This window comes from Oenanthe melanoleuca, chromosome 26, assembly GCF_029582105.1.
Source record: "Oenanthe melanoleuca isolate GR-GAL-2019-014 chromosome 26, OMel1.0, whole genome shotgun sequence".
NCBI classification, from domain to species: Eukaryota; Metazoa; Chordata; class Aves; order Passeriformes; family Muscicapidae; genus Oenanthe; species Oenanthe melanoleuca.
In genome coordinates this window covers 2,940,306-2,968,050 of record NC_079359.1, presented here as the reverse complement: position 1 = coordinate 2,968,050, position 27,745 = coordinate 2,940,306, and the positions used below count along the sequence as shown (strand labels likewise).

The following is a 27,745-nucleotide window of genomic DNA, read 5'->3' as shown; positions in this document are numbered from 1 at the left end:
AGCTGCAGCCAGGCCCCCGAGGTGGGAGCTTCACCCCTCCCAGCCTGCCTGAGCCCTGCTGCTGGTTCCCCACAAAAATGGGAATTTTGGTTTATCACGTCTGCCTGGCGGGCAGCAGGAGCTGCACAGCGAGCTGGGGGAAAGCACAAGGTAATAGAGGTATCTATTAAAGCAGGGAGGAAATTTATATGCTATTCCTGCTTTTTCAGCTCTCAGTCATTGCCGAGGGGAGAGGAGGAGTGGGCAGCCTGTGCAGGAAATCGCCAGGAGTCTGTTTTCTGCCCATTTGTCAGTCTGATGAACAAGAAAAATACGGGCAGGCTGGGTGAAGGAGAAATGGAGAGTCTGGAGGAGGCTGGAGGGCGCTTCTGCATGGCCAGGAGCAGCCCCAGGTGCATGGGGGAACATCCCCAGATCCCTCTGGAGATTGGGGATTGTGCCACCAAGGGGTTGGGGTCCCTGAGGCTCCCGTGGTGGTGGCAGCGAGCTGAGAATGGGAGGGTGGGGAGGGGGAGATGGGAGAGGGGGTGTGGGGAGGAGAAAAGGGCTTGGGATGGGATGGAGGAGAAAAGGGGTTCTGGAAGGGAAAGTCTGGAGGAGAAAAAGGGGTTCTGGAGAGGATGAGAAAGAGGAAAGAGAGAAAGGGGCTTGGGATGGGATGGGTTGGGATGGGATGGAGGAGAAAAGGGGTTCTGGAAGGGAAAATCTGGAGGAGAAAAAGGGGTTCTGCAGAGGATGGTATGGAGGAAAAAAGGGGTTCTGGAGAGGATGAGAAAGAGGAGGAAACAGAAAAGGGGCATGGGATGGGATGGGAGGAGAAAAGGGGTTCTGGATGGAACAAGCTGGAGGAAAAAAGGATTCTGGGGAGGATGGATCAGAGGAGAAAAGGGGCTGTGGAAAGGACAGTCTGGAGGAGAAAAGGGGCTCTTGAGGGGCGGGCTGCAGGTAAAAGGATTCTGGAAAGGACAGGCTGGAGCAGACAAGGGATTCTAGCAGGGCTGGGCTGGGGCAGGGCCCTGGCAGTGGGGTGAGGTTGATCCCAGTGTCCAAAACCATCACCCCAATCCCTGCAGCCCCCCTTGGCAGGGCCCTCCCAGCTGCTGGAGCGTTTGGCACCTCCCAGAGAGGAGCACTGGGGAGTGCAAACCCAGCCAGTATTAAGTGCTAATAATTCCTCCCTTTCATTTGCAGTTATCCACCTCCATGTGAGAGGCTGGGATTTTGCTGACACTTTCTGACTGGGAATTGAATGCTGCCTGAATCATCCAGCCAGGGCCATTTGTTCATAAAAGTAAGGAATTGCTGTTTGAGTCCTTTTATTGCTGCTAACGTGACACAGGCAGCTGTGATGGATTGGGGCTGGGGATGTGACACAAAGGTGGCCGTGCTGGGAAGTGACACAAATGTGGGGGCTCCTGAACCCTCCTGGGTGGGAGGCAAATCTGCCTGAATCTCCCTGGGCTGCTGGGGCTGTGCAAGATCCCCCTGGCACTGTCAGGGGCACTCCCAAGCTCTAATCCCAGCAGTTTTTCCCTTAAGGAGCAGCTTTTCCCCCTGGTATCTGTGTCTGTGTGTGATGGCACAGAGGGAAGGGGGGAGTGTTGGAGGGTTTTAATTTCTTGTTGCCAGAGCTGCTGGAGTGGCTGGACAAGGAGATGTTTTTCCTGTGGCAGAGACAAATGGGCAGAGCCAGACCCTCTGGCATGGAGCTGCTCCTTCTGCACTGATGGGATACAAAAGGAATCCAGGCAGTGCCTGGAGAGATCAGCCCTGGGCAGGATCAGGACTGTGGGGAGCAGCACAGGGACAGGACCCTGGTTTGGCCCTTTTTTGGGGGCTCTCTGTGCCCAGGGCTGTGGGACAGAGACCAAGAGCACCTCAGTGAGATTTCCCCCTCATCCCTGCAGATGCTCCAAATCAGGATGTGATTAACTCCGAGCTGCTTCTCCCCGAGTGCTGCTTGCACAAACGAGAACTGATTTAAAATGAATCGAGCCAATTACTGCAGTTTTCCCAAACCAGCTGACAGCAGTGCTGGGATGAGGAGGAACAGTCCCAGCTGCAGAAAGGTGGGAGTCAGACACTGAAATGCCCTTTGGGCCCCAGATTCCAGCTGTCTCCATTCCCTGGATAGGTCTGGCTGCTTTCCTCAGTTTGAATCTGAATTTAGGTGGCAGCAGTGCCAGGCCAGTGGTGCTGGAGCAGCTGGTGGTGCCAGGATGGTCCCTGCTGGTTGCAAATGCAGTGCCTGGATATATCCATGTGTTTATGGAAAAATGGAAACAAAGAACTCCTGGGTGGTTTTTCAAGAGGAATCTTTGAATGAGATGCTTTCTGCCATGGAAGGGTTGGGTCTGTTGGGCTGGGTGAGGTTTGGGGTTTTGGTTGTCTGGTGGCTGCCCCCATGGTTTGAAGAAATCAGTTCTGAGCTTGGATAATTTTGGGGTTTTTTAGGGATTGGATTCCTGGTGTATTCCTGGTGAATCCCTTCTGAATTCCTGGTGTATTCCTGGTGAATCCCTTCTGGATTCCTGGTGGATTCCTTCTGGATTCCTGGTGGATTCTCCCAGCATCACTGCACCACAGCAGAAGGAATTCCTGGGCTAGAGCTGCAGCATTTAAGAATAATCACAAACGTGGAGGATACACGGCCAGGCCTGTTCAGGGGGTCCAGGGCTCTGTTCCTGGAATATTTTCACTCTGGAATCTTGGGGGAGGGATAAGGGATGCCAAGGGCTCCTCCACAGGTTCAGCTGCTTGCTGTAAAACAGCCCCAGTGTCTTTAAAGGAACAGAAGGAACCGTGCTTGGGGCTTTGTAGGGAAGGAAAAAAGGCACCTGGGATGGGCAGAGTGGCCATGAATTATTCAGCACAGCAGGAGAGGTGTGGGAGCTGCTCCAGGGCAATCCTGGCCAGGAGCCCCGATTTTGGGAGGGTGCAGGTTCAGGAGGGTGCCTGGAGAGCCGGGGCTGGGGCTGCATCCTCCCCCCTGCCAGGACCTGGAGTTTTGGGGCAAAAAGTGCTTCCTATCCCTGCCTGCCCATCCCGGGGATGAGCCTGGGGCTTCCCGCTGGTTTTGATGGCCTTGGAGCCAAAAAGGAGGGAAAACACGGGAGAGGGCAGGTGTGAGCTGGGCAGGGAGGGGAGGAGGGCGAGGCTCTGGCAGTGATGGCACCAGGATCACTCTCCAGCCGCTCCAGAATGAATTCTCTGCCACAGGGAACAGTTTTTCCCTGACTCTGCCAATTCTGTCACGATGCCTCCTGGAGCGGGGACTTGAACTCTGAGAGAAGCTCTCAGCTGGAGCTTTATTTAAGGGTACATGGGGAAATCTTAAATATTAAAAAAACACCAAAGCAGTGGCTGGGCAGTGAGAGCTGTGCTGTGTCTGTCTCTTTTTTTCCTCTAAACAGATTTGATGCCCAGCTAATGGGGCTGTCACCTTGTGGGGGATGGTGTCACCCACAGATCCCCCTTCTTTTGGGATTTTGGGACTTTGCACGTTGGTGTCTCCAGGAGCAGCATCGTGTTTCCCCCCGCTGGCCACCATCATCCCCACAGCCCAAGAGAAAGGACAAGGACTGAGCATCTGTGTTTTTCTCTGTGCTGCTGCTGTTTATTGCGTGGTTTTTTAAATCCCTACTCCTTGACTGCAGACCTCCTTGTGCTGACATGAGATTATTTATTTATAAAATATGTACAGGAAAGCGCTCGGGTCCCAGCCCCTCCCTCCAAGGTTGGCTGTGCCTGTCCAGCCAGAGCAGAGGTGGAAAGGAAATTTCTCTGCTTTGGAGTTGGGAAGAGGAGAAGAAAGGAAAGGCCTGAGAGGGATGAAGACTTCAAAGGGTGAGCAAATATTTACAGGTTCCAAGACAAAAAAATATATCTACAGTGTTGTCTTGGGGATAGAGGGAGCTGGGCTGGGAGCAGAGCCCGCTGGAGGCTCCGTTTGTTACATTGATTTATAGAGACTGCAGGAATCGATTCCTGGTGGGAATCCCAGCGGGAGCACGGCTCCAGAGAGCCCCAGGCTCAGGCCCTGGTGAGGGGCAGGTGGGGCCACCCCAGCCTCAGGCTCCTGCTCCTGGGGCTTAGCCAGAATATTTAGATTTTTGCAAATGAGGCCTGGATGCTCCTGTGACCCTCCCAGGAGCCCAAGGATGGGCGGTGCTGGCGGGGAGCAGGACTCAGGCAGGAAAAGCTTTGGGGTCCCCACTGACCACTGCTGTTTGAGCCCGAAGGGGACAGCAGGGACAGTCCCCCAGAGGTGAGGTGCTCCTGGGAGCTGGGCTCGGAGCGGCAGAGCTCAGAGTGCCACCCGTGGGTCCCCATGGAAGTGTGGGGTGGGGTGTGCACAGGACAAGCTATGGCAGGACGGGCACAGCTAAATTCTGCTGCAGGGGAGGGGCTGGGGCACGAGGGAGCGGCTGTGGGGCATCCCCGAGCTCGGCAGGTCACCCCAGTCCAAACTGTCCATGCTCTATGCGGGTGATACTTGGCTGGAGGAGACGGAGGAGACCTCAGTCTTGCTCTGGGACACGCTGGAGGAGGTGTCTTCATCCCCAAAGGGGTTCTTGCCACAGCAGATCGTGGTGATCATGCAGTTACGGAACTGGGGAGGGGAGATAAATGAGAATGTGGCACTGGGGGGCCAGCAGGGACGTGCTACAGGGATTCCTGCAGAGATCCAGCCCCTTCTGGGAAGGATAAAGTGCTACAGGAGTCCCTGCAGGGACCGAGATCCAGCCCCTTCTGGGAAGGATAAAGTGCTACAGGAATCTGCAGGGACTGAGATCCAGCCCCTCCTGGGAAGGATAAAGTGCTACAGGAATCTGCAGGGACTGAGATCCAGCCCCTCCTGGGAAGGATAAAGTGCTACAGGAGTCCCTCAAGGACTGAGATCCAGCCCCTCCTGGGAAGGACAAAGTGCTACAGGAATCTGCAGGAACTGAGATCCAGCCCCTCCTGGGAAGGATAAAGTGCTACAGGAATCTGCAGGGACTGAGATCCAGCCCCTCCTGGGAAGGATAAAGTGCTACAGGAATCCCTGCAGGGACTGAGATCCAGCCCCTCCTGGGAAGGACAAAGTGCTACAGGAATCTGCAGGGACTGAGATCCAGCCCCTCCTGGGAAGGATAAAGTGCTACAGGAATCTGCAGGGACTGAGATCCAGCCCCTCCTGGAAGGATAAAGTGCCCGTGGAGCCCCCAGAGGTGCTGCCCATCCCGGGGCGCCTCACCTGCTTGTTCATGAGCACGTAGATGATGGGGTTGTAGAGGGAGGAGCTCTTGGAGAAGAAGGCAGGCACTGCCATCAGCGTGGCCGTGAAGTCGGCGCCCTTGTTGGTGAAGATCCAGAACGCCACCACGGCGTAGGGCGTCCAGGCCAGCATGAAGCCCAGCACCATGAGGATCACCATCCGCGTCACCTCCTTCTCCGCCTTCTGCGTCGTGGCTGATTCCTGCTGCTGGGCAGCTGCCTGTGGGCACAGAGGGTGGTGAAGGGGCAGATTCCCACCCACAACCCACGTCCCCTGTCCTGCCTGAGCCGCTGCTGTGGCAGGACGCTGAGAGTCACATGTAATGACAGCAATGACTTCTTGAGCGTGAGAAGCTAAAGAAGCACTTTATTAAAAACACCAAACCGTATTTATAGAGTGGTTCACAAGTCTCAAACAGGACAGTAATTCATTGGACAATAGGAGAAAACATCTCCTGTCATGTACAACACGAAACTGTTTCTCAGTCAACACCAGGTGTTAATCTCTGTTTATTAATTCCTTCCTGTTTACCAGAAAGTTATCATCCTGGGAAAGGCTGAGACACTGGGAAAAGCCTCCCAGCCTGAGAAAGAGAAAAAGAGCTCAGAACCTGAAAAAGGCCTGGCAAACCCTGGCTGGGCCCTCAGTGGTGGCCACAGCCTGCCCTGTCCCCGCCAGTCCCCTCGGCCGTTACCTCCCGGACTTTGCAAACGAGGCGCCCGTAGGAGAAGAAGATGATGACGACGGGGATGATGAAGTGGATGACGAACATGTAGAGCACGTAGGACTCGTTGTGGAAGTCGGGGTTGTGGGTGTAGTAGTCGGGCCCGCAGGAGCACTGCATCCCCTCCGGGATGTACCTGGCGGTGAGAGAGGTCAGGATCTGCTCCTTGGGGCAGCAGGGATGGAATTCCCTGAGGATGGGGGATGCTGCAAGGGTGGCACTCGTGGTCTGAGTGCACTGCAGCACGCAGTGCCAGCTTGCTGTGACACTCCCTCCCTCCCATGGAACGGGACGCTCCGAGGCTGAGCATTCCCGGCCTGCTGTCCCTGCGTGGATGGAGGGATCCGGGAGCTGCTGCTGGGGCTCCTGGCTCACCTGGACCAGCCGAAGAGCGGCGGGGCGGCGCAGGAGATGGCCATGACCCAGGTGAAGGCGATGCCCACCATGGCGTGGCTGGCGGAGAAGCGGAAGTTGCCCATGGGCTTGCAGATGACGATGTAGCGCTCGATGGCCAGGACAACCAGCGACCACAGGGCGACCTGGCCTGAGGGGAGGAGGGGAGAGCCCACGGAGAGGTCAGAGCTCCTCTGGGCTCCACCTTGCTGCTTCCAGGGACGGGGATCAGCGTGGGATGAGCAGCATCCTGCTGAAAAACTGGGAATCCTCCACCCGTAACGTGCAGGGATGCTGGGGGCGGAGGAGGAATCACCGTGGGGGTTTTAATGAATTAAAAATCAAGGGGGTGAATCCCACCTGGGTGTGGGGAAGCACAATTCCAGGCAATGCTGCCAGATGTCTCCAAACCTGTTGATTCCTTTAAATGTGCATTTCACGAGCCTTCCGCTGGCGCTGGAACAGGGGGAGGTGTGGGGAGGGCTGTGTGGGTGGGCAAACGTGCACATGGATTTCTGAGGGATAATTAAACTTCGGGGGATTTGGGAGTGCTCAGTCGGTGCTGTAAGCCTGCTAATGCCCCCAGCTGTGATAAGCTGCTGATAAGGACACCCTGTGCTGGGATTCGCTGGGGACCTGCTGCTTCCTGGGAACAGGAGCCTCCTCCTCCTCTGAGAGGTGCAAACATTGGAAAGGCAAAATAACGCTGCCCAAGGCTCACTGAGTGGGGATGGGGCAGAATTTGGGATCTTCTGACCCCAAAGCCAAACCTTTCCTTGCTCCTTGGCTTGGACCAGGGCACTCAGCTGTGCCTTTGGCAGAATATCCATGTTTTTAAAATGAGTATTTTTAGAACAGTGTCGTTGTGGGGAATGGCCTTGTTTAGAGGAATGAAAGCAAAGCCTGTGTGGTGGCTCTGGGTGTCTCCAACAAGGACTGTTGGCTGTCAGATCCATCACGAGGTGTGGCGTGGGCAGGGCTGGCTGCGTGGGCTCCGGCTGCTGAGTGAATTCTCCCTGTTTTTTCCACAGGGCAAAGTGTTGTTGTCCCTGAGAAACGCCTCAAGGAAAATCCCAAGGGCACCCAAATCTGGTGCAGCTGGGACAGAGCTGAGCCATCCCTGCAGAGCCTGGGAACAGCCTGGATCCTCCTCCCCTTCCTTTTGCCCCTGGATAAGCTCTGAGCCCTCTCATCTCTCCATGCCTCTAGCTCTTCTGTGAGGTTCCCTTCCTGGGGGATTTGTCTTCCCCTTCTAAACCCTCCATTTCCCCAAAAAGGGAAGCCTTTGGGCAAAGGAATAATCATGGAATAGTGAAGGCTGGGAAAAGACCTCTAAGGTGATCAAGTGCTTGGTCTGAGCTGCTTGGCGTTGATTTGGGAACACGCTGTGGTCACCCCTGGCAGGTCTCTGGTAACCACCTTGGTGTGACACCCCCAGTGACCAGCAGGGCCAGGTGACCCCAAGCTGGATCCTACAAATGAGGATCCCTTCCCAGGCTTCCTTCCCCTGCCACCATGCCATGGAGGTTTCTTTCTATCGACGTCAAACACGCAGAAATCTGTTTTCCTCCCCAGTTTTAAGCCGCAGGATGAGGGGGAACGATGCTGCACACCCCAACAATGCCATGAAGGGACGGAACCAGACTCCCAAAGCCCTGCAGAAGGAACCCCCAAGCCCCCACTCCCAGCCCTTACCTCCCAGCGTGGCGAAGAATCCCTCCACGGCGCAGCCGATGGGGCCGAACACGAAGTAGCCGTTCCAGGCGGTGTAGAAGGTGACGGTGAACCCAAAGCACGCCATGAACAGGTCAGCCACTGCCAGGTTCACCAGGACGTAGTTGAGGGGCTGCCGCAGCTTCTTGTGCTTGAAGGTGACCAGGAGGGTGAGGAAGTTGATGGGGAAGCCGGTGGAGATGAGGAAGAAGATGTAGCAGCAGACGAGGCGGTATTTCCAGGGCTCGGCCAGGTAGTACTGCGGGTACTCGAAGGGGCTCCGCACCACGCCCGTCTTGTTGGACATAGGCACGTAAAAGTTGATCCCCTCCGTCCCGTTCATGCTGCCCTGGCTGCGGGAGCTGCACTGCCTGAGGGGTTTGCTGCAGCGAATTGCGCTCCCACCCTGGCTAATGGAAAAAGGGAAACCCCACCCCTTCCCAGCGCGCAGCGAGAGGATTCCCCCCACGATCTAAAAATTGGAATGACAGGGAGCAGCAGAAGGTGGGATGGAGGTGGTGGTGCCCTGCGCCGTGCCGCCCCCGGGGTGGTTTTATACCCTCCGGCCTCCTCGAGGGAGGGGGCAGCCTGACGAGGGGCTCGGCTAACTTTGTGTGACAAGGGCAACGGGATTGAGAGGGGTTGATGGTTTAAGCACCCTCTAAGCAGCCAGTTGGCCCCAAAACCTGCATTAAAGCGTATTAATTGCCATTAAGTGTTTAATGTTGTTTAAGGTGTTGGGGCCAGGAAGGGATGGGGTGGGGAGCGCTTGGGAAGAGGGGCGAAGGTGGGAGGAGCAGTGGGGAATTCGGGAGTGGCCGATGTGGTTATGGGGCTGTGCTGGGGTCTACAGGTTCGGGGTGTCCCTGGGTGGCTGAAGGACCCTGTGAGACCATTTGGGGACTGGGGAGTGAGTCTTTGCCCCACTGAGCTTGGGGAGGTCACTGGGGGAAGACTGGACTGAGCTTTGTGGGTCTGAGCTGTTTCAGTGCCTGGTTCAGTGTGGAGGCTGCTGGTGTTCCCATCCCAGAGCAAATCCAGGCTCTGCTGCCACAGCCAAGGGCCTGGAGCTGGGCAAAGGTAGGAGGGGAAGTCACTTCCCATCCCAATTTTTTGGTAAATGTAGTGTTTTGGGGCAAGGCTCTTGATCACACCCCTGGTTGTGCCACGGGGCAAAGGACAGCAAAGATGTCCTGATCTTTGTGCAGAGAGACCAGCCCAGCCTGGGAGAGCCAGAGGGATGGAAGAGAGGCTCTCAGCCTCCCAGCTCTCCCCAGGCTCTCAGCAGGGAGTGTGGGATCCCCATCCCAGCACGGCCAGTGCCAGTGCTCCATCTCATCCACGTTCTTCTTCCCCATTCCTTCCTTCTGGGTCATGGGTGCTGCTCCTTCTCCAGGGGACCTGCCTAAGGCGCCTTAGGGAAGCTCTTCCATTAATCCTGGGGATGTGGGGCGTTAAGGGAGCTGATCGGATAACGAGCTAAGCTGGGCCTCCTCCTCCTCCTCCTCCTCCTCCTCCTCCTCCTCGCTGCCCTCCCCAAGGCACAGCCCATGGAAAAAGTCACCGTGGTCCCTGGGATGGGCGAGGTCTCCTACGCGCCTCCGAGCTGGAGGCTGTGAGCGGAAGGGATGGATGCTGTCCTAATCCCTGATCCTCCTGAGTGCATCCAGCAGCAGCAGAAGTAGGACATGGAGCAGGGAAATGGGTCAGGCCAGCCTCAGGTGCCCCCCATGAGGGCTCCCCATGGGGTGGATGTGACCCTTGGAATCATCACACTGTGAAACCAGCACTCACCAAACTCCTGGTCCAGGTCTTCCTCGAGGGGTTGAGTGGAAAGTGGAGGAGTCCCACAGCCTTGCTCTCACAGAGATTTCCCTGGAGGAATTTCCTGCCTCTCCTGGCCGTGGTCGGGCTCCAGATGTACAAAAATCGAGTGCATTGTCGCAGAATGAGTTGAATATCAAAGGAGATCTCCCTCAAACTGTGTCAAGGGAAAATTAGGTTGGATATTAGGAAAAAGTTTTTAGTGGAAAGAGTGCTAAAGTAGTGGAATGGTCTGTCTGGGGACGTGGTAGAACCACCATCCCTGGATGTGTTTAAAAAAGCCTGGATGTGGCACTTGGTGCCATGGTCTAGTTGAAGTGTTAGGACATGGGTTAGACTCGATGATTTGAAGGTCTCTTCCACCCAAAATTCTGTGAATTCTGTGTGAATTCTGAGATCCCAGAAATTCTAATCCACAAAACCAGCAGTGCATCCATCTCAATTCCAGCTCCCATGGGAGACAGCACCTCTCCAATATTTCACTGTGACCCACCTTCAAAAGAGAAGACAAGTCTTCAGCTCCAATATTTGACTTTAAAAACACTTGTACCTCACTGCAGCACCTGCAGCATCCCAAGGCTCTGGTGCTTCTGCATGTGGACATGGGTATCCCATGGGAAAGTTAATTGTCACCCCCCATCCCTTCCTGGCTCCCCTTTGGGGTGTCCTGCTCTCCCCTAAAGTCAAGAGTGGTGCAGAGGAAGCTGTGGGGGGAAGAGGGACACTGAGGCTGGTGCTGGGGGGCACTTTTTGGGAGAGGGACCTTTCCTGGCTCAGCAGATCCTCTCCCCTCGCCCTGGCAGCTGAGTGTGGAGGAGATTTGGCTTTCCCAGTCACCATTCTAAGGGACAACTGGGCTGAGAGGGTTTCAACTGGTCCTTCCCCCACTCTGGGAAAGCAGGTAAGGCTGAGCCACCCGTGCTGTGTGAGAGCTGTCCCCTCTGTCCCCAGCTGTCCCCTTGGGTCACTGCTGGTGGATTTAGAGCTGCCTGCAGCCGGAGCAATGGCCAAGGCCTCGAGTAAACCCAGAGCAGGGAAATGACACCGGGGAGTGTGGCTGGTCCCTCCAGGACGTGTCCTGAATGCGCCCTCGGAAAGATAAGGCTTTCATTTGGTGTCTGTTAGCAGGGAAAGTTTATGAGCTGCTCTCTCTCCTGGAGAGCTCCTGTGCTGTCTATGACAACAGCAAATTCCTAATGCAGGAGGAGAGCTTTGCTGCTCTCCAGAAAAGGCTTTTCTCGCCCCTTTCAGGTTTTCCTGCTTTGCTCTGAGCTGGGATTGTCTCTCTCTCATTGTTTGTTCGTGACGGGGCCCTGAGCTGCTCTGGGCTTTCATGCCCTGTGTAAAGCAAGGGATGATAATTATAATCAAATAACCAGCTTGCACAGAGCCGACACGCCTGGTTCACAGGGATCAGCCACAGGCAGAGCTCACACAGGGAGGGGCTCCTGGAGCCCTTGGTGGTGCCCATCCCCTGCCCTGCTGGGCACAGCAGCCACTGGAGCCCCTCGCCCAGGGGCACCCAGGGAACACCTGGCAGGGCAAGGTGGAGGGAAATGCAAAAGCACAAAAAATCAGTCATGAAGGGAACATCTGTGCTGAGCTCCTGGTGCTGGGCTGGCGCACGGCTGAGCTCACTCCTGTGCTCTGGCTGCTTTTGTAACCACTGCTGCCCCAAATATCCCTCCTGTGGGGGCTCATTCCTCCCCAGTGGGCAGGAAAAGAGGGAGGAATGTGCCTCTGGGTGCCCTGGGAAGACCCCACATCCTGTATCACATAGCAGCCACCCCTGTCACGGTGCTGAGCCGCTTAGGCTGGGCTTGGGAGCTCCCACACCAGGAAAGGGGTTAAGGCAAGATAAAGCCAGAGCGTTATAGAGACCATATGGAGGGGAAGAAAACCCTTTATCCTGTAATTGGATTCTCTCTGTGCTGGAGGTGAGGCTGAGTGGAGCTGACAGGCCGTGATGGGCGAGGCGCTGCCAGCCGCCCGTCCAAAGCAGGATGTGTGTGCACAAACTTGTAGATCAATCCATTAGAGTGGATCAAATAGATTTAAACGTGTGGCAGGGAGAAGGAGGACACTGATGTATTTACAATTGGGTTCACTGGGCTGCCCTCCTCCCCAGCAGGGATTACCTGGCCATGGTTAGTGGCACCAGCCAGGGCTGGGGGTGCATGAGGAGGTTTCCTTGCTTCTGTCCCAAAAAATAAGAGTGCACAGCAGGCTGCCTGCACAAAATTTGAGCAGGAGGGACACCAGCTCCCATTTTCCATGCAGGTTTTCCATCATGCTCCAGGCTCTCCCCCAAGCCTTAGAGCAGCTGGGATGCAGACAGAGCTCCCCCTTACCCAACCTCTTCTCCAAATCCCTCTTCTGGTGGTATTTGCACACTCTGCCAGCTCCCAGCCTTTCCCCCACGCAGGTAATGTCTCTCCAGCTCTGCAGGGTTTCCTTGCAGAGGCAGGCACTCCTCGGGCCCTGCATTTCCCTGCCAGGAGCTGAGCAATCCAGGCTCAGCTGCGAACCTGCTCCGCTCCGCGTGGCGCTGCCAACGCTTCTCCCTCGGTGACAACCCGGGGCTGTGGCAGAGTGGGCAGGTGTGCAAGACCTTCCCCCAGCCCTGCAGCGAGGAGCAGGCGGCAAATCCCGCTCCTGGAGCAAGCCCTGCTCCTGGAAAAACACAGCTCTGAGCTTCCTGGTGTGCAAACTGGAGCCAGTCCGGGTTTCAGTCTGGTTTCTGGGCTCTCTGAGGAGTTGGGAAAGAGTTGCCAGGGGGAGATGGGGGTCAGGGATCTGTGTGCAGCTGTATCAGTGGTGGGAGTTCTGCACTGCTTAATTAATGGTTTGTCTCAGTCTCTTCTGTCTTCACTCAGAGCTAGGATTGAAAAAATACACGAAGGAAACGGATTTTCTCATGTTTGGGTTTGGTTGTTTATTGAATTTTATCAAAGAGTACAGAGTGTTCAACAGCACTTCCAGCTACCTGCTAGAAGTGAGCAAAATGGAGCAAGATCCAGCTGCTCTTAAAGCTCAACAGTCCAACAGAGAATTAACACCTAAATTATTTATCCTTTTAACCAAATAACTACATTCCCATGACCCTCAGTGTGACACTGACTGACCAACCAGAAACTACTGCCTGAAACCATGAAGAAGGAAGATGAGCACCAAAATAGACACCACCCAAAATCCTTCATCTTGTCCTATACCTATTACTGTATTCTAAACCCTTCACCATGTGAAAGCACACACCTCTGTTTCACTGCACACTCGTGGTTTTAACTCCATCACTCAAATTTGGAAGCTTCTCCAAGGTCTCAGGTCAAAAGCAGTGTTCTCCAGTGCTAGAAAGCACAGAAAGCTCAAAAAACTGAGATTTTTGGGATCCAACATGCAGCTGTCCTCCTTCTCCTGACCAGGGGCAGGTGTTGGACTGCAAAGTCAGAGAGGCTTTACCCAAATTCTTCATTTTTTACCCTACAGTGTCCATTTGAGCCCAGCTGAGCAGCCAGGAAAGGGGGTTCAGGCACAACAGAAATAATCCAGCACTTTTATTTTTAATTTGTAAGTCTCATTTGAAGTGGAATCCTGTTACTCCTGAGGGCCTTGTGGCTGCTCATGGGCTTCCACAGCCATGCCCTGAACGTGCTGCTTTGTTTTGTCATAACTGGGTCAATTTATTTATTTTTTTTTTTCTCTTTCTAATACAAGCCCTTATTTTTCTCAGTGGAAGTCTGGAGCCTGCTGTGACACGGGCAGCTGGGTAATAATCTTATGGGGATCAGCACAGAGGAAATTTGGGGGTTGCCTGCTTGTTTCCTCTTTCCAGCAGGGCTGGGCTGGCTCCTCGCTCCAACATCCCCAGGAACAGCCAAACTGGTGTCCCAGCCCCCAGCAGCCACATCCTGGCAGAGTGTGTTGGGTTGATGTGGCCAGAAATGTGGATTCTATCCCCATCTGGGTACGTATTATCTGCTAATGGGCCATCTTTAAACCAGCTGGGCAATCATCTTTATCTTCCCACAGCCCATCCTCCCTCCAGGAGATATCTCCTGTTCATGGCCACTGAGTCCCAGGGCATGACTGATAAAATTCCATCATCCCATGGGAGATGCTCCAGCCAGGGGAGGAGCCAAGCCTTTCCTACCCAGATAAAAACTGAGATTTGGAACAGCAGAGCAGCCTTTGCCACTGGATCCCAGAGGAAAGCCAGACCTTTCCACATCATCCCTGGAGCTTCAGAGGAAACTGCACCTTCTCCAGGAGCACTGCTCCAGCTGAACCACATCTGCCACTGCAGGAGGATGCAGCCACCATTGAATGGGACTGTGCCAACACCCTGACTGACTGACGGGTGTCAGCTTGGATTCTGACTCTGGCAGGGGTTGGGATTGTTCTGTGTAATACTGCATTTCTATTTGAATTTTCCTTGTAAAGAACTGTTACTCCTAATTCCCATATCTCTGCCTGAGAGCCCCTTAATTTCCAAATGATAATAATTTGGAGAGAGGGGTTTTACATTCTCCATTTCAAAGTGAAGCTCCTGCCTGTATTGGCAGACACCTGTCCTCCAAACCAGGACACAGAGTTTCTCCCCCAGCCAGGTGCAGAGCCCCATTCCTGCCTCCTGCCCCATTCCAAGCCCCAGCTCCTCTGGGTGGTGGCTGTGTGTCCTGCACTGTGATTCCTCTCCTTGCTGTCCCTGCTTTAAAGCCTTTTAGGGATTTGCTGCAGACCAAATGTGTCCATCCTCTCTCTCCCTGTGCCCTTCATCCTGTAATTGGATTCATTTCCTCCATCCAGCCCAGGCTGGGCTGCTCCCCATCCCTTTATGTAACAGTGCTGGCTCTGGGTTTGACCTGCAGCCACTGACACCAGCGCAGGGTTTGCTGCACACTGAATCCGTTCTCTGCTGGTTTTTTGGGCAGTTCCTGCTTTCTTTCCCCTCTCTCATGGGATGTGGGCTCTCTCCAGGCTCTGTGTGGCTCGTGCCATCCCAGTTCCATCCCAGTTCCATCCCAGCAGGTGCAGCTCCTGCCCCACAGAGCTGTAAATGAAACAGCCCCGTGCAGAGGAGCACGGGCAGGACTGCCTGGAGAAATGATGGATTTTCCCACCCCTTTCATTAATATTCATTCTCCTTAATTCCCAATCTTTACTGTTTAGCCCTCTAAAGCCTTTGTGGTTGAGAGGCTTTCGCTGAGGTTGCTGTTCCACTCCTAAGCAAAACTCCCACGGATTAAACAGGCATTTGATCCAAAGTGAGCCCTGTGCTGGGATCAGGCCTGGCTGCTCAGGCCCCCAGGCTCTGCACATCTTTCTGCTGCTGTCACAGTTTTCCATCCTGTTATTCCCATATCCCAGCTGGGATGGATGTGCTGTGCTGCTGCTCCTTCTCCCCAGTCTCTCCCAGGATCACTGACCTGCCACATGTCAGTCTCTTTTTCACCCAGAGCCATCCAGCTCTAACTCCTTGTTCCTCCCAGGATGAATTGGTGCCTCGAGAGCCTGAACCCTTCTCCTGTGTGGCAGATAAATGGCCACTGACTGCTGAGGGGTGCTGGCATGAACAGGGAGACTCTGGGAGAGCACCAATAAATCCTGGGAACCTGGCATCATCCAGTCTTGGGAAAACTGCTGGCAGCAGCACTGCTGAGCACAACCTGGACCCTTTCTGTCCTCCCTCTTCTTTCTTTCCCTCCTCTTCTAACCCCCAGTTGTTTCCCCTGCTCTTCTTTCCCTCCTCTTTTCTTTCTTTTCCTCCTCTTCTTCCCACCTTCTTTGTTTCTTGCCCTCCTTTTATCCTCCTCCTGCTTGTTTTCCCTTCCCTTCTTTCCCTCTCTTTTTCTTTTCCCTCCTCTTCTTCCACTCCCAATTTTCCTGCCCTTCTTTCCCCCTTCCCCCAATAGTTCTTTCTTTCTTTCTTTCTTTCTTTCTTTCTTTCTTCCTTTCTTCCTTCCTTCCTTCCTTCCTTCCTTCCTTCCTTCCTTCCTTCCTTCCTTCCTTCCTTCCTTCCTTCCTTTCTTCCTTTTCTTCCCCCCAGTTGTTTTCCCTACCCCTCTTTCCCTCTCAATGGTCCCAGGAGTGTCTCTGTCCTGGTGTTTGGATCCTGCTCCCACCTGAGCTTCCCTGAACCCTTCACCTGCACGGGGCTGGACTTGGCAGGGGAGCAAAGGAATATCCTCCATCCTCCTGCTGCTGATGGGATGGAGTGAGATGCCCAAAAAAAACCCATTTGGGGCTTTTTCAGGTGCTTTGGTGGTGCTGTCTTGCAGGGCTCAACCTGATCCACTGGTGTTTGATACAGGAGCAGGGCAGGGAGGGAATGAGGCAGTGAAAGGTCAGAGGGTGCCTGGAGTGAGGAAAAGCTGAATTCTTCTCATCAAGGCCAATAAATATCCCCTGTGAGCAGGGCAGGGACCTCTTGGGCTGAAATCTGAGTGATTTCCCTGCCTCTGAGCTCAGCCCAGGGCTTGGCTGGGCTCTCCCATCACCTGCTGGGGTCACAGCACCCCAAAAGCTCAGTGGGGTTCCCAGAGACATCACCCAGCCCCTCCCTGGGTGTGAGGCTGCATTTTGTTCCATTCCTAAAAATATTCCTGATCCCTCAAGTGAAAACCGGGTGGCTCAGATTTGAAAACCAAAATGGGAACAGCTGAGCTGAATCCATCGTGTTTTCTCACCTCCTCTCCTCTCTCTCTTCACTTCTTCCAGATCGGGGAGAGGGTGGCAAAGGAGTGACCAAAAAATGTAGAGAAACGAGGCAAGGAAACATTTTTCTCCTGTTTATTTCTTTCCGTATTTGAGAGAAGAGAAAGTTTTTATAAGCACAGACATTTATTTTATTAGAAAAAGGGATTTTTAATTTTTTTTTTATTTTTTAATTCCCAGTGAAAGAGAATTGTCCAGAAAATAATTTCCCCTCTCTTTTACTCTTTAATGGAGAAACTGAACCAACAGACAGAATTTCCCCAGTTTTGGGGTGCTCAGGTCATCTCAGGGTTGGTTTCTAGAGAGGCTTTGGTCTGAATTTTGGGCTGTAAATCCCAATCCCAGAGCTGCTGCAATGGAGCTGCTCCTCAGGGAGCTCTGGGAGCTGCAGGTGGGTGTATAGAGGAGGTAAAGTGAGATAAAAGTGAGGTAAAAGTGAGATCCCTGCCCCTGACAGGCTCCTGAGCCTCTGCTGCTCCCCCAAACCTTCCCTGTGTCTGCAGCCCCTGGAGCCTCCAGAGTGGGAGAGGCAGAAACTCCATGAGACAAATTCCCCATTAATCTGAGACCTGTACTGTCAGAACCAGGAGCTGAACTGGGCTGGGGAGGCAGCAGGAGGTGAATCCTCCCTATTGCTCCTCCCCCAGCCAGGAATTGCCAGGAATGATCTGGAATTACACTGGAGTGGGATGGGAACAGGAAGGGGCAAATCCAGACCCAGCCTGTGATTCTGTAAATGAGTATTAATTAATATTTGGAAATTAATATTAATATTTGGAAAACTGCATGAAAATCTGCCCCAGGAGTCCATGAAATCTGTGGCACATCCATGCAGGGGCAGCAGCTGGAACATCTGCCTGGGCTGGGAGAAGATTTCCTGAGCAGGAGCCCAAAGTGACCTCACTGTGAGACCTCAGCCCTTCAACCCCCTGCTGGCTTTTGGACCCATCTGACCCAAGCCAAAATAATTCCATGGGAATGGGGTGAGAATGGATTCCTGGGGGCTCCAGGAAGGGAACCAGAGGTAGAGTGTGGGATTTTTCCAATCCAAATTTCCTAATGGTGGGTCCGGCAGGGCTGGGGGAGCAACTGGTGCTGCACAAAATCCTGTCCCCCATTCCCAGCTCCACCCAAGCAGTTGTTGGATGTGGGGGAAAGGGGATGTGGCCCTTGGTGATGCTCAGCCCTAAACTAGAAGCTTTGCTGGGAACCCCCAGGCAGGATTTTAGTCCTCCCAAACACCCCGAGCTTGGAGCAGCTCGGAGGGGGAGCACAGAGGGGGAAGCTCCGTGCTGCTGGCACGGGCAGCTCGTTCTGCCCCGTGTTCCTTGACACTGCAGCTGCTCCCAGCCCCAGTGGCTGCACTTCCACTGCCAGTTTCCTGGGAAAACGACTCCCAGCCATGCCAAACGTTCAGCTTTCAGAACAAGCAGAGCTGCACCCAAACCCATCCTGCACATCATGTTTCTGTTGAGCCTCTAACCTCTGCTGCCATTTGGAGCCCAAAGAGGGGTTTAGGGGGCTGCAGGTTGCAAGCTGTGCCAGGGATGCTGCAGGATGGAATTTTGGAATTACAGTGCTGGCAGCGAGACCTCCAGCTGGGATTTTTTTTTTAATTTTCATTTATCCTTGTTTTGCAGGCAGGATGTGCCAAAAGCTGAGTTTGTGGACTGGGCTGAGCCAGAGCCAGGAGGTGCCTGTTGCTCCCACCTGCCCTGGCACTTCCAGATCCTTTATTTTCAGCTGCACCATTCCTTCCTGCCGGAGCACTCTTGCATAATGAAGAGGTGAAGCTGGCAGGCTGCATGCAGCTAATACAGATATGATTAATTTTCATCCCTCTGTTTGATTTGGAAGGTTGTCCTTCCCGAGGCAGGAGGCTCCAACCCAGATGGATGGAGAGCTGCCAGCCAGACACGTCTTGGAGGGACAGAGGGACAAGACACGGGAAAGTTGAGTGCTTTGGAAAAGTGACCTTTCTTGGTAACCAATTTGTCACTTCCCAGCACCATCTGCTGACTCGTCAGCTGCATCCATCATAAGCATGCGAAGAAAAGGACTGGAAAAGTCAATTAAATGGGAATCGGGTGAGGTTTGTGCAAATTGCTTAGGGAAGGGAGGGGACAACCCCACATTGTGCGGGTGACATCCTTTCCATCACCTCCAGCCACATTCCCAGGGAGGTTTCCAGGGAGCGAAGCTGTGCTGGACTCTCTGGGAGCTTGCCTAGGGGGGATAAGTGGAGAGGATGCCCCGGGATCCGGGAAGCACCTGAGTGCTGGGCACGAGGTTTTCCAGGAGGACTCTGTCCCAAATCGAGCGTTATTGACGGCTGCGGGTCCAGGTGACACCTGGTGTGCCCGTGTCCTATTGACTGGCTGCGATGGGGCCAGGTGACAAACGCCATCCCCGGGTGACAAATGCCATTCCCGGGTGACAATGCCATTCCCAATGACAGTGCCATTCCCAAATGACAATGCCATTCCCAAGTGACAAATGGCATTCCCAATGACAATGCCACTCCCGGGTGACAATGCCATTCCCAGGTGACAGTGCCATTCCCGGGCTGGACAATGCCATTTCCGGGTGACAGTGCCATTCCCGGGTGACAAATGCCATTCCTAATGACAATGCCATTCCAAGGTGACAATGCCATTCCCGGGTGACAAATGCCATTCCCGGGTGACAATGCCATTCCCGGGTGACAAATGCCATTCCTAATGACAATGCCATTCCCAGGTGACAATGCCATTCCCGGGCTGGGCAATGGCTGTTCCCGATATCCCTCCCCAGCCTCTGCTGCTCCCGCTCTCCCAGCGCACAGATCCCGTCGGATGCAGGAGGATTTCATGGTTTCCCAGCTCGTTTTTCCCTCCTGCCCCTCTCCTGGCTGCTCCGGGATGTGCCTGGCCTGATCCCAAACCCTCTGGCATCAGCTCGCGGCTGGATGAGCACAGATGAGCTCTTGCACAATCCCTCCCTCTCTCAGCACCTCGTTTGTCTGGAGAGGGATGGCAGTGCAGGGTTTGTGCTCCCGAGGGGGATCAGTGTGCCAGCGAGGATCAGTCGAAGACTCCAAGTGGCAATTTTGATATTATTGTGATTTGCAATTACAGTAGAAATATAATTGACACAGGTGTCACTTTAGTGCTGGGGCAGTCACATCTTAAAAACCTTATCCTGCAGGCTTAGGATGTAAAACAAACCAGGAGAGAGGAATTTATCTTAGAGATGGGGAAAGTGAGGCAGCACAGATCTGGGAACAGAGGGAGCAGAGGGGCTCTGCCTGGAAACGAGAAATTCAGAACACTCCAGTGCAGATAACAACATTCCCTGCCTGGGAAAGCTGTTTCCAGGCAGGCCAGGCAGCTGGACAGGGCCACAGGTGAGTGATGCAGTGCCTGGATGGTTTATAAAGGGAGGGGACCCAGCAGCAGCATCCAGGTGTGACAGGAGGGAGAAGAGCTCTGAGCTCCAGTGTCCTGTGGCTGCTCCCAGGTAGGTCTTGGCACCTCTTGCCCACAGCAGAGCCAGCTCAGAGGAGGGGGAGGAGGGAACAAAATCGATGCTGAGACACGGGGGAAGGTGCTTTTGGCTCATCCCCATCTCAGGTGCATCGATTCCAGCAGCTCCTGCCCCCTGTGGGCACCCAGCAGAGCTGTGGGGAGCCCTCTGTGCTCGGGGAGCTGCTCTGAGCAGGCAGAAAACCACCCTCAGACAGGTCCTAGTGCCAGGGAAGGGTGGAATTTTTGGGAGACACGCGGCAGGTGAATGTCCTGTGCTGTCACTGTGCCAGCTGCCCACCCCTCCTGCCCCCAGTGGCACTTGACTGGTTTTGGGGGTGAGCAGAGCTGTCCCAGCCCTGTGTGCCCACAGTGCTGATGCTGAACTTGGTCCTCCTGCTTTTTTCTTTTCCCTTTGGAGCTGGGAAGCAAATCCACCAAATGCTCTCTGCCTGGGGAGGTGCTGAGCTGGAATAAAGGTCCTGCCCAAGCAGGGAGATTTCTGAGTGGAGAAGCCTGTGTGGGTGTTTTTCTGGGAGAAGAGGGAGAGAATCAATTCCCAAAGGCATGAACCAAGAAGAGATGAAGGAGGTGACTGGGTTTATTTTCTTTGTATTCAGCAGTATTTTATTTATTTTTATATTTACTGCAGTGATAGAACAAATGAAAAAAGCACCAAAGATTGATGCTGCTGAGGTTGCATTGCAAGGGGAGAGCCTGAGAATTCCTGCCTGGATCCTTGCAGGAAACAGGGCTGGGACACCCTGGGATGTCCCAGGGCAGGAGGAGGCTCTGGTGGCCCAGGGGAGATGGCAGCAGTGCAGTGCCCAGGGAAGGGAGAGCAGAGATGTGACTGACAGGTGCCATGGAAAGGGAATATTTATTAACTTCCACTGGCCCTCAGTTCAATCCCAGCTGATACTTATGGGAAATCTAATTCAGGAGACAAATCTGACCTAACAATGTCTTCTCAATAATGTCCAAACCAAGAGGCTGCTGAAACTAATTAAGGATCAGGCTCCAATCAGGTGGAGAAGTTAAGCTGTAGGACCAGACTTCATTAAGCCTGTCCAGAGAGAATATTTTAATATTTAAAGAGAACATTCAATGTTTACATAAGTCCTTTCCTGACGTGAAGCCACAGTTAGATCACTTTAGAGGTGGTTTTTAAAGCCCTTTATTCCAGGCTCAGACAGAGCCAGGATGGAAAAGGCCTTTCCCATCTCCCTTGCACTCAATGAGGCTTCTTAAAAGATCCAGTCCATCCAGGAAGGTTTCCAGTGGTGAGAAAATCAAAACAAAATTAACAAAACCTGTGCAGGTTTTTCTCTTTGTAGCATCTCTGGGATTGATGGGTTTGCTGTGGATGTGTTCAGGTCTGAAACCAACACAGCTGCAGGGGAGGCTCCAGCAGTCCTGGAGGGCTGGGCTTGAAATCTCTGGAGGTGTTGCTCAAGAACAAATCTGTTTACACAAACAGCTTTGAGAAGAGAATTGTCAGTCAAGGCACTTCTATTCTCAGCTCAGGAGCAACTGGAAGAGTAAATATCCCTCTGGTGGGCTGGGGCTGAGCTGGATTGCAGCTGGTGCAGAGCCAAAGGCGTTTTTTGTCAAACCCCACTCCTGCCCCGGTGTCTCCTTTCAGTGCTGTCCCGGCTCTCAGGATGGTTTCGAGGAAGGTGGTGGCCAGTTTGCTGCTGGTGTCCCTGCTGTCCGTGCTGGCTGAGCAGACCCAAGGCTTCATGCCCTTTTTCACCCAGAGTGACTTCCAGAAAATGCAGGTAACCCCTCTGGAATGAATAAACCAGCAAAGCATCCCCCAAACTGCACACCATCAACAGGAGACTCTGTGATATCCTTCTCCCCAAATCCACGGCTTTGGAGGGGGGGAAGCAGAAGGAATTTTTAAGGTGTGAGATAAAAGGAAGAGCCTGGACCCCTGTGCCACACCTGTGGGGGTGTCACCTGCACTCCCTGCGTGTCCTTTCCCTTTCCTCGGTGCTGGAATTCTTCCCAGAGCAGCTGCAGCCTCCCATCAGCTCAGTGATGGCTCTTTTGTTGTAACAAATAATTAACCATCCCCCGGCTGGTTGTCACCTCTGGGACGTGCTGAGAGAACGTTTTTCCTTTTGAAGTGAAACAAATAGCGCTGAAAGGTGTCAGGCAGGCTCAGAGACGGCAGCTTGAGGAACGCAGCCCCGGTGCTGGGAGAAATCCCATTTCCAGCGCCCATCCCTGGGTAACAACTGCTTTTTGTGGGGAGCACAAAATGCTCTTGAGGAGGATGGGGACCCACACGGGCTGGGTTTGTATCCCACAGTTCTTGTAGCTCCGTGTCTGCCAGGGATTGAGGTTTTTGGATGGACAAAGGGGAAATCTGCCTCCCAAAGGAGTCCCTGCTCCTCCTGTGCTCTCAGGCTGGACACTGAGCGTGGCCTGTGCCGCATTTGACGTGTCCTGCTGCATCTGTCACAACCCAAAGCACCTCTGGCTTTTCCCAGAGGGTCCTGAAGGCAACTTTAGCCCCATAAATGGGAACGGGCTGACATTGCAGACCGGCAGAAAGGCTGGGAAAGCGTGACCTCTGCACGGGGCTTTGGGCAGGGCTCTGCACGTGCTGGGCTCGGTTTTATTTCATCCCAGAGCTCCAGAACAGAGCCAGGCCAAGCTCTGTGGGACAGCTGGGTGAGGTCCCAGTGCTGCCAGCTCCCATGGCCTGTGACAGCTTCCCCACCACACGTGGGTCTTGTTTACTGCAGACCTTCACACCCTACCCGTAACCTGACCTTGCACTGCTGGGTTTCAGTCCCTAAAGGCCACTCAGGGCACAGCTGATGGACCTTTCCCAGGAGGATTCCCCATCCCTATTCCCTAAAAGCCACTCAGGGCACAGCTGATTCCAGGATTCCCCCATCCCTCAGTTCTCAGAAGCCACTCAAGGCACAGCTGATTCCAGGAGGATTCCCCCATCCCTCAGTCCCTAAAAGCCACTCAAGGAACAGCTGATTCCAGGATTCCCCCATCTCTTAGTCCCTAAAAGCCACTCAGGGCACAGATGATCCCAGGATTCCCCTATCCCCTGGTCCTGTGCCCATCTCTGTGGGTTCCTGGCTGCAGGGACAGCACAGAATGGGTTTGCTGCTGATCCCAGTATCACCAAGTGCCCCCTCTGCTCTCTGCCCCAAAGCTGCAGGAAAAGGAGAGGAACAGGGCAGGGCAGAAGAAATCCCTGAGCTCACTGCAGCAGCTGGAGGAGGAAGGTTTCTCTGAGCAGTCTGGTGTGGATGTCAACCCAGCCAAGACCCTTCAGGTATGTGGAGCCTCTGAGAAGCCCACGAGGACGTGCAGGGGACAAGGAGTCCAAGAGATGTCCTCTGCCAGCCTGCCTGCTTACATCAGAGACAAGTTTTAGCTCCACCCCACAAATTATCTTGGTTGTTCAGCAGCCAGGTCACCCCTGAGACCCAAGTGCTTCTCCCTGAGGAAGATGGGAACAGCTCAAGGTGCCTTTGCCAGGCAGTGAAGCCCAGCCAGGTGCAAGGCAGGGACTCCCAGTTCTGCTTCAGCTCCTGCTCAGTGTCACCTCTGACCCCACAGTTCTCTGCACTGGCAAGGCCTTATTTAAAAACCTGGGCCCAAAGTCTGTATACAGAGCAGAAAATGGACAATTTTAGGGATTGAAGTGCCAGGCTAAGCCCTCAAAGGCAGACTTACCAGCAAGCCAAGTCTGAAAACTGTGCTTTTCCACTTGAGCACAGGGAGCTTTTCCCTCCTGCAGGGATCTTGGCTGTTCTCTGCCAGCAAAAGGAGGGTGCAGGTCCCCCCAAATAGGGACAGACCCAGCAGGACCAACCAGGCTGAAATTTGGCCAAGGCACAGCTTAATGTGCAACTCCTCCGGCACTCATGATGCACCAACACTCAGTTTGAACAGGATTTAAACAGCAAAAAATCCGAGTTCCAAGTGTGAAATAGCCAGCACATCCCCACAGCTGACCAGCACCACAACAGAGCTCTTTGCTTTGGGCACAGCTGGCTCCAAGCCCAGCAGGCTGGAGCAGGACCACAGCTCGTCCTCAGCTCTTGCTGGGGCAGGAGCTCTGCAGGCTCAGGCTGGAAGGGTTGATGTGCCACACAGTGGAGGATTAGAAGGTTCAGAAATTATTTTCTTCGCAGTCCCTGCTGCCAGGAGGTGCCTTTATCTGGATTTCTGAGCCAGCCCACGCGTTATGCAACAGCACTCTGAACAACTCAAGAGCGTGTTGCCTTCAAAATGTTGCTTTTCCCTATATGAGGATCATCCTCTTCCCTCCAAATCCACCCTAAACCCTCCATCAGCTCGATCCAAGTGGGATCAAAGCACCCCAGCTTCCCTCCCTCTGCTCCCCTCACCTTTTCATTCTGACTTCTCTGGTTCCCTCCACAGCAGGCCCTTCCTGTCAGAGCTTGGCTCACCCCAAGGCAGCTGGAAAAATACCAAGATGTCCTGGATAAACTGCTGGCAGAGCTGTTACAGGACACCCCAGACGGTACAGTCAGAGGGTTGATTTCTGCCTTGGGAATTCTGCCTTTCCTTCTTCTCACCAGCTCATCAGCATGGGGATATTTCTATTCCCAGCAGGGTTTTTGTGTCATGCCTGCTCACTTTGTGGAGCCCTCAGACCCCAGCCTCTCCTGTGTGCACCCTTCTAGGGGTGCTGATATTGAGTGGCAGCAGCACAACCCTTCCCAGCAGCTCTGTTTGCCACTTCTCTCCTCCTCCTCCTCCCAAAAAGTCCTCAGTCTCCAGGGAACAATTTCCAGCAGAGCTCCCACCAGCAGCTGTACCTGCGAGGCAGCTCAGCACGTGCTGCCAGCTCGGAGCACTCGCTGCCTGCACGGGGGCTTAACACTGACACTTAATTACACTCCAATTTGCTGCAAATCCTCCTTCTCCTTTGGGAAATGGTGTGTGGGAATTGCAGCAGCAAATATCCAGGGGCAGGCTGTTGTGCCTGCAGGTTGAGGGATGGTTAGGTGGGGCTGTCCCTGCACCTCTGCCTTTCCTGGGATGTTTAAGGCCAGGAAAGGGGGTCCTGCTGTCCCTGTGGGATTGCTCTGCTCTGCCAATCCCAGTTTGCCTCTGAGCTTTCAGCTGAGGAGCTGAGGAGGAGGCAGCAACACATAAAGCTCTGGAAAGACTGAATGCCAGATTTAAGGACACTTGTGCTTTTCTCTCTTTTCTATTTAGCTGACTGATATCTGCAGGATCAGAAGAGAAAGCGCTGGAGCTGCTCAAGCTGAAAGCCTCCACTTATGTAAACGAAATCTGTGAGAGAGATTAACAAAATTTGAGGTGAGATAATAAATGTGCAGCGTAATTAAAAGGAGGATTTGTGTCTTCTGTCCCACGAGCCTCTCAAACAGACGGGGAGTGCCCAGTGTGGGAAAGAGGAGAGGGGGAAGGCTCCAGGTTCTGGAGAACACCCCTTTTTCCTGAGCACTCCTCTGGAGGATCCTGTGAGGAGCTAAAGGAGTTGGGAAAGGGGCTCAGCCTGGAGAAAAGGAGGCTCAGGGGGAATTTCTGGCTCTGCACAACTCCCTGACAGGAGGGGGCAGCTGGGGGGATTTGGGATCTCATCCCAGGGAACAGGGACAGGAGGAGAGGGAACAGCCTCAGGCTGGGCCAGGGGAGGCTTTGAGTGGACACCAGCAGGAATTTCTCCATGGAAAGGGTGGTCAGGGATGGGCAGGGGCTGCCCAGGGAGGTTTGGAGTGCCCATCCCTGGAGGTGTCACCTGGATGTGGCACTCAGTGCTCTGGGCTGGGGACGAGGTGGGGATTTGGCACAGCTTGGAGTCAATGATCCTGAAGGGCTTTCCAGCCTCAAGGATTCTGGGATTTGGTGAAAGTGTGTGGCAAAGCCTGAGGAATCAATCTTTGAGGAGTACTAAGTCTTAGCCCTCCTTTTTGGCAATGAGGGAAACTGAGGCAAACCTTTACCAGATCTCCTGGCCAAAGTGGTGACATGACGGGGGGACCTGGGTGTCCCTAACCCAGCTACCTGCTCCAGGAGGGTGCTCTGGCACATTCCCACACTGCTGGAGAATGCAGGAGCCCTCCCTGTGCCCAAACCCTTCCATCAGCCTGGTGCTGTAAATCCACCAGCATGGTGAGGAACAGCGCTCTGCCCTTTCTCCTGCCTCTCCAACACACCCCGAGGTGAAATCCTAATTCCACTTGAACATCCTGCTCTCCATTTCCATACCTTTGGCTTATCTGAGAGCTACTCCTCTCTGCTGGCAGCAGGAAATCCAACATATGTAAAGTACGGATGGATGAGATCAATGGTATGTACGTGAATATATCCAATTCCAATCCAATTTTATCCTCCCAAGCTAACAGGAGTTCTGTTCTCACTGAGCTCATTCCAAGAGCTCTGTTTGTGCTGGAACAACACCCTGCCACAAGCAGCCCTCGGGAGAGGAGAGAGCTCCCAGTGGGTAATGGAACAGGCAGCGTGCAGTGGATTACAGCTCTAATGTTTGATCCAAAGGCACACTCCTTGTCCAGGGACTGATCAGCTCTCCCAGTCTTGCTGAGGCAGTGTGGAAGCTCTGTAATGACTCTGAGTGGGAGGGAGATGGGAAATTGCACATTCCATTAGGCTGGGAGTGAGAGCAGTCTGGGCTGCAGGAGCTCCATCTGCAGAGGGTGCTGCCCGTGGAAGAGCTGGCATGGGAGCTGTGCCACATTCACACCAGTGTGCAGCAAGGTCAGAGCCCTGTTCCCTTCACAGGGCCTCTTGCCTTGCTACTTCAGAGACACCCAAACCTTTACTCCAGGTTTGATTCTGCCACATGAAAACAAAGGAGAATTCCCCCTCACGGAGCAAAGTGCTCCCAAACCCCCTCCATAAGCTCCACTGTGGGTCAGAGCTGTCCCTCCCCTGTGCCCTTTTCTCAGCTCCTTCACTCCCATGGTTTTCCAGGCTAACACCTCCCCTGAGCCACCCAGGAAGGAAAGTTTTCCAGTGATGGAAAGCAGGAAAGTGAACATGAGCCTCTTGGATTTGCTTCCTGGACAATTTCCCACCAGGGGGATGGTGGGGCTGACGCTGTGGAAAATTCCAGAGGGAAATCCACCAGCAGGACTCTGCTCTTACCCTTGGAGCCAGACAAGCTGCATCAGCAAGGGCCAGCTTTGACCCCAGCCATGGATTCTGCCAGTGGCTCTTCCCAATTGTCCCAGTTATAAATGAGCTCAGGATGTAATGGCTGAGACCACAGAAACTCCTGTCCTGTCTTGCTGCACCAACTGTGATGTCCAAACATGCACCAAAGTACACCTTCAACTTTTGGGAGTAAATTCCTTCCACCCTCAGGGGCCTGAGCAGGAGAAGCAGAAATGTTTCCACTGGAAAAAGATGGAAGGATCCCAAGCAGCCCCTTCCAGGCTGTCAGGGCTGTGGCTCTGGGTAGGAAGGAAGCGATCTCCAGGTTTCAGAACAGGTCTGTGAAGATTTTCCCCTGCCCTGGAAGGTGCTTTGGCACAGCCAGCAGCACCCAGCAGGCAGGCAGGAAGAATCTGCTGCTCCAGAAACCAAACAAGAATTCCATGGTGGGATGAGCAGCCC

The 27,745-nt window shown here is 53.9% G+C and overlaps 2 protein-coding genes across 3 annotated transcripts; one reads left to right on the top strand and one right to left on the bottom strand.

Annotated features, from left to right (window-relative positions):
* Positions 1-4,480: 4,480 nt before the first annotated feature.
* On the bottom strand, positions 4,481-8,433 carry LOC130263642 (green-sensitive opsin). Its single transcript, XM_056511308.1, has 5 exons — positions 8,073-8,433; positions 6,360-6,528; positions 5,955-6,120; positions 5,240-5,479; positions 4,481-4,612 (listed from the first exon to the last, which is right to left on the bottom strand). Exons 1-5 carry the CDS (start codon positions 8,431-8,433, stop codon positions 4,481-4,483), a joined length of 1,068 nt encoding a protein of 355 aa, XP_056367283.1.
* An 11,655-nt stretch (positions 8,434-20,088) lies between these two features.
* On the top strand, positions 20,089-25,480 carry LOC130263687 (promotilin-like). Of its 2 annotated transcripts, none has more exons than XM_056511395.1 (5): positions 20,089-20,126; positions 21,777-21,912; positions 23,319-23,441; positions 24,560-24,659; positions 25,361-25,480. In XM_056511395.1, the coding sequence occupies exons 2-5, from the start codon at positions 21,796-21,798 to the stop codon at positions 25,366-25,368; spliced, it is 348 nt and encodes a 115-aa protein (XP_056367370.1). In that variant the 5' UTR covers positions 20,089-20,126; positions 21,777-21,795; the 3' UTR covers positions 25,369-25,480. The 2 variants fall into 2 exon arrangements, with proteins under 2 accessions (XP_056367370.1, XP_056367369.1); XM_056511394.1 differs by having other exon boundaries at positions 24,557-24,659.
* Positions 25,481-27,745: the final 2,265 nt, after the last annotated feature.

Bases quoted from the DNA above. Each gene is read 5' to 3' on its own strand.
- LOC130263687 (XM_056511394.1), top strand. From the start codon at position 21,796: ATGGTTTCGAGGAAGGTGGTGGCCAGTTTGCTGCTGGTGTCCCTGCTG. The intron at 21,913-23,318 runs GTAACCCCTCTG...TCTGCCCCAAAG, and splicing joins GTGACTTCCAGAAAATGCAG to CTGCAGGAAAAGGAGAGGAA. The intron at 23,442-24,556 runs GTATGTGGAGCC...TTCCCTCCACAG, and splicing joins ACCCAGCCAAGACCCTTCAG to CAGGCCCTTCCTGTCAGAGC.
- LOC130263642 (XM_056511308.1), bottom strand. From the start codon at position 8,433: ATGAACGGGACGGAGGGGATCAACTTTTACGTGCCTATGTCCAACAAG. The intron at 6,529-8,072 runs GTAAGGGCTGGG...TCCTCCCCTCAG, and splicing joins ATTCTTCGCCACGCTGGGAG to GCCAGGTCGCCCTGTGGTCG. The intron at 6,121-6,359 runs GTGAGCCAGGAG...TCTCACCGCCAG, and splicing joins CCGCTCTTCGGCTGGTCCAG to GTACATCCCGGAGGGGATGC.